A 9,794-nucleotide genomic window follows, 5' to 3' on the forward strand; every position below is an offset into this window, starting at 1 on the left:
GGAGCGATTGGGAAGACTGGGACAGGCTGGGATTGGGGACATCAGTGCTGGCCCAAAGAGGTCCAGAAGGCCAGCAATCGTGGGCTGGGGAGATTGTAGTGGCAGCAATGCAGAGTCACGGGGTTCGCCAGTGATCGGGAGGCCAGAAGCGTGGGACCACTGTGTGTGTATCGATATCCACTATGACAGATTGACATTTGCACCATGGTCTGCTCAGCACAATGCTGCTGGCCTCTCCAGCAGGAATAGGCCACACCCACTGATTTCGAGAGTCAATCCTACTGGAGCACTCTGCAGATTCATTCCGAAAATCCCCCGTAAAAATTCGGTGGGAATCAGTCCCGTTTTCATGCAAATTCAGCGCTTAGAATTTCTTGCGAGAGAGTCACCCTACCGTTTACGTAATGTGTACAGCTACAGAAATGCCTACCTGTCACCCTCACAAAGGAATCCGCCCCCCCATGATTGATCTTTCACTTACCTTCCTCCACTCTTGTGCAGTTGAACCAGTTGTAGGATCACGGACCTGGATCTGACTGCACTTCTCCGATGAACAATCGCCCTCAACAGCACTGGTGAAAATCAAAGAGAGCAGGAGCTCCCTGAGTCCAGTGGCGAACTATCTGCCTGATGCTCCTTGATTATCAGTTGTTCACCCATTATTTTCTGCCTTTCCTCTCTCATTCTGCAGTGTGATTACTCTCTAAATGTTCTATCAATATAGTTCCCAGCCTCACTGTAGTGCTATATTGACGGCAGCCTTTGCTTGATTTCCAATACCCTGAGCTCATGTTTCGGCATCTGGTGACACTTCCTGCACATGTGATCATCACGACCATCAGAAGTTAGGCTTTCCACATGTTACAGGATAGGCATTCTCCACGGTGACGCTGACCTGCCCTATCTTTACTACACTTTTCAAACTATTTATTATTTGGAGATGAGAAAACTCATATACAGCTGTTAATAATTTTTTTTGAGTTTTGAGAGATAGAAGTTAAAATACTCGATAATGAAATGCTTAACTGTTTCTCTGTACTTTCACAATTTTGCTTTTCCTCAGAGTGCAGCTGATTCTTAGACTGATTCTCCCTTACTCTCACTGACTCCTCCTCCCTCTTCTTAAGTCTCGCTGTGGCTATTCTCTCTCCTTCCTCCTCAAACTGTCTTAATTCTCCATGGGGAGGGATGATTGTCTATCTTGCATTTGCAATTTCCTTTTATTCCACTTTGTGCCAATCTTGGCACTGAAAGTATTTTGAATATCTTGGTCAACAGTTTAAATTGACACTGAGCATCTGCACAGAATATTTGATGTGGTTGGTCTGATTCCACACCCCGCCATCAACCTCCCTGGCACCCCAACCAATGACATTGTTTCAGGGCCATCTCAGCATTTCCCACCTTCTGTTATCAAAGTCACAGTAACAACATATCAACAAAGTGACAGCAAATGAAGCAACGGTTCCCCGTGGTTTTGTATTGAAGGAAAGTACACAGATCTTGCTTTTTATTCAAGGATTAAACTTGGATGTACAGTCACAACATTGATGGCAGAATACTTGTATTCATTCATCATTGAATGAGTTGAACAATTGGAGTAAAGGGATATTTCAGCACTATTTTCAACTGCTCTCTGAATTTATTCTGTGTCACTGCATAAATACAAGTATTTGTGCTGCAACTCAGGAGCTGCAGCATGAAGCCCAATTCCAATACAAAATCATCTAGATAAATGGACTCATACCCCAAAAAATACATACGGTTCCAAATAGAAAACATCATGAACACTGACCATAGCACAATGAAATTGGCTGAGATAGCAAATAGTAAAATTATTGATTTCCTTCGACTTTGCATTTCTGGGTCTCTGGAACTCTCCTTACTGCCGAGAGCCTGGAGTCTCCTGCGAGCTCTACTACTCACTACAATATGTCTGATGGTGAAAACATTAAGCAGCATAATCAGGACAAATGGAACCACGGGGGTAATAATGTTATGAAGGAACTCAACTGTGACCCAGACCTGTGATTCCAGAACAGAAATTGTTATCCAACAAAACCAAGGGCTGTTCAGCATGAAATATCGATTTCTTAACATAAAATACCAGAAAATGTTCTTTAAACAGCTCAGCACAGTCACAGTTCCCAAAACGACTCCCGCCGTTCGCTCAGTGCAGTACTTACTTTTCAAATTCTGGCAGCAAATGGCCACAAGTCGATCAAAGGTGAATGTGACGGTGAACCAGACAGAGCAGTCTGTAGAGGCATAAAGCAGGACGGCATGGATATTGCAGACTGGGAGGGACAGCGTGAAATTAAACTGATCAGGATAAACCATTGGAATCTGCCTCAATATCAGGTCGAAGATAATGACCAGTAGATCCGCTGCTGCCATTGCCAGCAGGTAGTGAGTGACACTTTTGGACAGACCACACTTTCCCTGAGACAGGATCACAATCGTCACTATGTTAACTGTCAGAGAGAGAAATAAACAGCAAAGTAATACCTTGGACTGGGATGAAAATGACACTTTGACAGCGCATTGAGATCGTAATTTTTTAAAAGTATATTTATTACTGTCACAAGCAGGCTTATATTAACACGGCAATGAAGCTATCGTGAAAATTGCCACACTCAGGTAACTGTTCAGGTACACTCAGGAAGAATTTAACATGGCCAATACACCTAACCAGCACGTCTTTCGTACTGTGGGAGGAAATCGTAGCACCTGGAGGAAGCCCATGCTGACATGGGGAGGACACACACACACAATTTTGCATTTAAACAATTATCTCTTGTTAGAGACACTTACCAGAGACACCCAGAATAGACAGCTGGTCTTTGGGTAAGCATTCTCCAAGCATTCCCTGGCCTTCACGACACACAACGCAGAGTCACTGAGCTGAAACTGATAGCCAAGTTCTGCACACATGAGGATGGCCTCAGCCGGGCATGGGATCATGTCACGCTATCTGGAACCTCCACAACTTACCTGGACTTGCAAAATCTCACTAACTGTCCTGGCTGGAGACAGTGCACATCTCTTTAATCTGTGCTTAACCCTCTCTCCACTCACGTTGACTTTTCCTTTAAGACTTGATTACCGATAAAGACTCACATTCCAACAATTATTTTGTAAATTGAGTTTGTGCCTTTATCTGCTCTGTTTGTGAACTGAAACCTCACTCATCTGATGAAGGAGTGGCGCTCCGAAAGCTCGTGGCTTGTGCTACCAAATAAACCTGTTGGACTTTAACCTGGTGTTGTGAGACTTCTTACGAGGAAAACATGCAGACTGCACACAGACAGAGACCCAAGGCGGGAATTGAACCTGGATCCCTGGCACTGTGAGACAGCAGTGCTAACCACTGTGCCACTGTGCTGCCACAAACTGTTATTGAATCCAGTGATATACCGATATATATGGTTGTGATAGAATTCATTGGAATGTCTGATGAATGGTGGAAGGGGGAAGGTTATGCCTTCTCCAGAGTGGGGACACCAATTCTCCTGGTGTCCCTGAATGTAAGCAGCAGCTCTAAACATAATCTCTGGAAAATAATCGCACACACAGAATAATGCATTTAAACAATTATATCTTGTTAGGGACACTTACCAGAGACACCAAGAATAGCGAGGATGGGATAGTAATATCTTTGAATAACGTGCAATATCAGCTTCATCTGTTCCTGTGGGGTTCGATCAAACGTAGATCGAAAATAAAGGGCAGAATAAAATTTCCTCTCCTGTGTCGTAACATTCCAATCCATTGGTTTCAGATTCCAATCCATTCTCTCTCTCTCTCTGGAGCCACTGCTCTCTTTGTGACGTAGGGATGTTCCTGCTCAGGCAATGGAATAACAGGTAGTAATGAGTCGCTTATTAATAGAGAAGGGAAGCCCTCCAGTGACACATTTGGATTCCAAAGAGATTGAAATGACTTACAGTCACTGAACAAACAGATTGAGTTAACCCCTTCCAATCTGACCCTTTTTGTATCACAATGAAATCGAAGATTTCGCCGCTCTCAATGGGATTTAGGAGGACAGCTGAGGGGTAGGAGTTGTGAATGATGGAGGTGCTGGGCATCATTTTCAATGTACCACTCAGATGACTGGAGGGTTTTCAAAGTGGTCCACTGTTTACAAAACTAAACTCTGTTAAACCCTGTAACGACAGGCTGCTTAGGCTAAGGTCACTGCTGGGGAAATTTCTAGAAGCCATAATGTAGGAGACCAATATTTGTTGCTTGAAACACACGCTGCAGTCAAACGGTCTGATGGAACAGGCTGTGTGCTCTACAAAGCATCATCTTGGGAAACCTGTATGGGATTGCACAGGATGCTATGTTACACTCCTCAGCCTGAGAAATCTACCACCACAGAGTCTGCCTGTCTCAGTAAAACACTTTTCCTGTCACATTCAGACCGTGATTCTTGCTGCCCATTTCAACTCTGCTGCAGTCCAAACTGGAAACCAACATGAAAGGTTGAGATGCAAAATGCACCATGATCAAGATAGAACATATAGACATAGAACGTAGAACAGTACAGCACAGTACAGGCCCTTCAGCCCTCGATGTTGTGCCAAGCTATGTCCGAACCCAAGATCAAGCTATCCCACTCCCTACCATTCTAGATTGCTCCATGTGCCTATCCAATAACCACCTGAAAGTTCCTAAAGTGTCTGACTCCATTATCACAGCAGGCAGTGCATTCCACACCCCAACCACTCTCTGAGTAAAGAATCTACCTCAGACATCCCTCCTATATCTCCCTGTATGAACCTTATAGTTATGCCCCCTAATAATAGATACATCCACCATAGGAAATATTCTCTGAATGTCCACACGATCTATTCCCCTCATCATCTTCTAAACTTCTATTAAGTCACCTCTCATCCTCCTCTGCTGTGAGAAAAGCCCCCACTCCCTCAACCTTTCCTCATAAGACCTACCCTCCAAAACAGGCAGCATCCTGGTAAGATGTGCAGAGACTCTGCCCTCTGTCTGCTGGACATGCTCTGTGGCTGACTGCAGACATTCAATCCCAGGCCCCACTAACAATGACAAGAAGCTGGTCTGGCAGTGGTTAGAATGTCTCTGATTGGTGATGGTCATTGAATGGCGTTTGTTTGGCGTGACTGTTACTTGTCAGCCCAAGCCTGAATATTGTCCAGACCTTGTTGATTTCAAATATGGTCAGTTTCAGTATCTGAGGAGTCACAAATAGTGCTGAATATCAGCAAACAGCCTCACTTCTGACATTAGGATGGAGAGAAGTTCAGTGAAGCAGCTGAAGGTGGTTGGGCCTAGGACCCGATCACCTAAAATTGAAATGATTGACTTTGCAACTCCCACCCCACCCCCCACAATGCCCCCCCGATAACTTCCCCCCCCCCATCATTTCCCTCCCTCCAACCCCCCACCCATGGAATGATCTAATGTGATTTCAAGCTGCCAAGGTGACCTCATCTGTAACTAACCCTCCACCTTATGGTGGGGCGGGAGGAGGAGGAGGAGGAGTGTGGGGGGTATTAGGTGTTACACGATCTCCTGACTCGAGCATTGTAGCATAACAGGGTTTGGGGCGAGTGAGCCTTAGACTGGCATAGTTACACCCACTGTTCCCTCCTTGGCTAGTCACTTTAGTTACTGCCACTCGTTGCCCATCCTGATATCCCCAGTGTGAGTGAGATAGAAAGTGCCAAGATTCCCACATCTAAAATAACTAAATCCTCACATGCCATTCAGCCTATCGAGCCTATACCTGCATTCAGTGATGTCATCACTGTGGTGAATCTCCATACACCTGTCTTTGGTCCATAACCCTTAATACCTTTGCTTAACAAAAAATTGTCTCCGTCAGATTTAAAATAAGCAACTCATATAGCACCAGCTGTCATTCATGGCAGAGTTCCCAACATTTACCATTCTCTTTTTGTGTAGAAATGCTTCCCAACCTCATTCCTAAATGGTCTGATCCTAAATTTTAGACCATGCCCACTAATTCTAGAATCTCCAGCCAGTGAAATTATTGCAAAAATGATTAAGTGCAGAATACCATAACAGTTCTCCAGGAGTAGGGTGGGTGGGTAAAGCTATCAGTCACCAGACTGCATGTCCGCTACTATCTAAACCTTGCTGCAATGAAGGATTCCCTCAACCCTGCTTCAACCCATTCTCACTCACCGTCACCTTTCCATGCTTGCCCCTTCTCCTGCAGAAATCTTCTAGCACCACACGAGTGTGGGAAACCCTCGAGGCTGTATATGAGGGCACACCCAGAGTGGTCAAGCAACTGGAATTTCACCTTCAGAGGCCCAATGCACCACCCATCTGGCCTATGGCCTCTGCACTGGTGTCATGAGCCATGTCCTCAGTGGGTAACCCTTGTCCCCCATGGGTCATCTCTGCAGACTGGGCTCTTCCTCGAACACCACGGGGGTGTCTGAATTTGGAGGATGTAATTGTCGTTTACACACTCTGTGTGTAGGGCACACACATGCATGATCATCAGCCTGTGGTCACACATAATTTGTAGTGGAACCTCTTCCTATTCATGAACCACAGATTGTGATCTCACATGGACAGCAGGGTGCTGTGTTCCACTGACAACTCCCTGCACATGAGGGATGGCAGCAATACCTGCAATACCTGCAGCCTGGGTTTCCTGTTGGGCCTGGCCCACGGCCCATGTCCAAATATATGTATTGGCCCTGCCCAACCATACATGACATCTGTGTCCTGGCAATGTCCTTGTGCATATAGATGGTCCTGGTGGTCTTGTTTAGTGGTCCTCATCCTCCCCGATCACTCGGAGAATTCTCTCCTCAATCTCAGTTAGGATTCCTACACCTGCCTGTGTGCTCTCCTGGCTGTTGTGAGCCAGCTTCTCCTGCAAGAGAGCAGATAAGGAGAGTGTAAGTGGACAATGTGCCAGGCAGGTGGTAAGGATACCTGGCATGTTGCTGGGATGCTCTATGTAATGGGAAGGGCTGGGTGTGAGTGGGGGAACAGAGATTAAGAGTGGCTTACCCTGACTGAGAGGGCAAGGTCATTCATTCTCTTGTGGAGCTGCAATCCTGTCCCCTTGAGCAGGAAATGTGTGCTCACCAGCACGCAACCTTCATGCTGGAGGGTTTCCTCACCACCTGAGGGTGAAGGATGCGCGCAGCATGTCCTACACCACCTCCAGCCCTTCCTCACCCTTCAGGATTCCTGTGGACCCCTGAGTCACTCCATTGGATGGCAATGCTTCTGTAATGAACTCCAGAATTTCCAGTGTCACCTGACTCTGCCAGCCCTGGAGACCCACCTGTGTTCTTGCCATTGTGCATGAAATCTTATCAATGGCCCTCTGAATCAGGGGCCCCTCTCAGTGGCAGCAGCAAGTGCCCTCTGACTGGGCCACATTCTCAAATGCTGCTGACATATCCCACTGTCTCCGTGCTGTCCCGCTGGGTCCTCTGTAAGCTCTTGAGCCACTCAGCCATGGGTTGCACAGTCACTTGATCATGTTGAGGGATGTGGCTGTGGACTGCTGTAAATCAGCCATTGCTTCAATCTTGTCACTCATGACAATGATTTCCTGGTGTGGAGATGCTGGCGATGGACTGGGGTAAAACAGAACGAAATCCCACAACACCAGCTTGAAGTCTTAAAGCTGGTGTCGTGGGATTTCTTAATGATTGCCCGGTCCAGGTTTTCCGCTGCGGATGCCATCCTTGCAGTGTTGGCCTAGGAACTGTAGGAGTTCTGCTATGAGAGTCGGCATTCCCATGGCTTATTCCTGGCCCATGAAACACATGGAGCATTTCAAGAGCTCTGACCCCTGGTTCTGCATCCGGGACTTATTAGCAGATTGTGAGTTAAAAGGCAGGCAAGGCTTCAGATGCAAGTTCAGAAGGAGGATTCAGAAGAAAGAATGTTACAGCATAGGAACAGACCCTTCTGCTTGACTGAACTAAAACCCCTTCCTTTCCAGGGACCACATCCCTCTATTCCCATCTTATTCATGCATTTGTCCAGGCGCCCCTTAAAAGTCATTATCGTATCTGCTTCCACTACCTCCCCCAGCACTGAGTTCCAGGCATCCACCTCCTTCTGTGTAAAAAACCTGCCTAGTACATCTCCTTTAAACCTTGCCCCTTGCACCTTAAACTTATTCCCCTCAAAATTGACTCTCCCGCGCTGGAAAATCCCTTCTGACTATCCACTGTGACCGTGTCCCCCATAATCTAATAGATTTCTATCAGGTCGCTTCTCAACTATCGTCATTCTGGAGAGAACAAATCAAGTTTCTCCAACCTCTCCTCATGCTTAACTCATCTAGATACGCTCTTTCCCATAATACCAGCTCCTATCTGAAAAATGCCATCCTATCGATGGCATTGAGAGAAACTTTGGAAATAAATGTGGATTACCTCAGAATGATTAACTCATCGAGATGCACAATCTGCCATAAAATCAACTGCTGGTAAAAAGGATTTGGGATTTCACACCCCCAGGAGCAGTCAGGAAATCAGGGGAGAAGCATCTGGAGGGTGGAACCTGGCGTCGGGTAAGGTTTTAAAATCCAGCGCTGTGCAGATTCAGGCCTAGTCTCTCTCAGCAACTGGAGCCCCCAGGGGCAGCCAGGGAACTGGGGGAGAAGCATCTGGAGGTGGAGCTCAGCATTTTCAGCAGCACCGGGAGAGCCTTCTGCTGAGACCAGACTTTCAAAAGGGAGAGTGGCTCCTGATTGGTTCCTTATGAATCAGGGGACCCGTGTATTTAACCCATTCATTCACAGGTTCAGAGGTACAGAATGTGAGCTACATTTTGTCAGGTAAGAGTTATTTTCCAGACATTATTGGCTGAGTCACATAAGCAAAGACTGTGTACCAGTAGGTGGTGTTCTCACATCTGATGGTGGTATCCATGTTGATGATCCAGCACATCTTGCAGAGGTCGCCATGGCAATGTTGTGTAGTGTCATGTACTGTTCTCCTGAAGGTTGGGTAGTTTGCTATGAACAATATCTGCTTGAGGTTGGGCGGTTGTTTGAAGGGAAGTAGTAGGTGTGTGGGGATGGTCTTGGTGAGATGATCAGCATCATTGACGACATCTTGAAGGCTTTGAAGAAGATGTCATGGTTTCTGTGCTCCGGGGATAAACTGGACAATGAAGTGTACCCTGTGCATCATGTCCCGTATTTGCCTTCAGAGGAGGCTGATGCGATTTTTCACTGTGGTGCATTGGAAACGTCAATTGATGAATCGAATGCCATGTTCCACCCCGATGAGGGTGTCTTTCAGCATCTGAAAGTTTCTGTTCCATTCCTCCTCATCTGGACTGATCCTGAATATATGGAGGGCTTGTCTGTATAGGGAATGTATCCTTCAATGTGATTACGGAGAAAGCTGGAGAGTGGAGCATTTTGAGATTATCCATTGAATGAAATGCTGAGGAGTTCTTCCTTGGTGGAGATACATGTGTCCAAGAATGCAATGGAGAGCAGTCCATGATGACACTGATGGTGAGATGGAACTTCTTTATGTGATTGTGTAATATTTCCAGTGATTCTTTGCTGTGAGTCCAAATGAAGAAAATGTCATCAATGTATCTGGTGTATAACGCCAGTTAAGGTCCTGCTCGAACTTGTGCATGAAGATGTTGGCCTACTGAGATGCAACTTTGATCCCCATGACAGTTCTCCGTGTCTAGATGAAGAATTGGTTGTCAAAGGTGAAGACGTTGTGGTCCAGGCTAAAGTGGATGAGCATGTCTGGAGTTTGGCAGTTGTCGGTGTT

At 46.2% G+C, this 9,794-nt stretch overlaps 1 protein-coding gene across 1 annotated transcript; it reads right to left on the reverse strand.

Annotated features, from left to right (window-relative positions):
- Positions 1–1,575: 1,575 nt before the first annotated feature.
- On the reverse strand, positions 1,576–3,692 carry LOC145359001 (putative G-protein coupled receptor 139). Its single transcript, XM_080213359.1, has 2 exons — positions 3,619–3,692; positions 1,576–2,474 (listed from the first exon to the last, which is right to left on the reverse strand). Exons 1-2 carry the CDS (start codon positions 3,683–3,685, stop codon positions 1,576–1,578), a joined length of 966 nt encoding a protein of 321 aa, XP_080069485.1. The 5' UTR covers positions 3,686–3,692.
- Positions 3,693–9,794: the final 6,102 nt, after the last annotated feature.

This window comes from Carcharhinus amblyrhynchos, chromosome 27, assembly GCF_965287045.1.
Source record: "Carcharhinus amblyrhynchos chromosome 27, sCarAmb.v2.hapA, whole genome shotgun sequence".
NCBI lineage: Eukaryota > Metazoa > Chordata > Chondrichthyes > Carcharhiniformes > Carcharhinidae > Carcharhinus > Carcharhinus amblyrhynchos.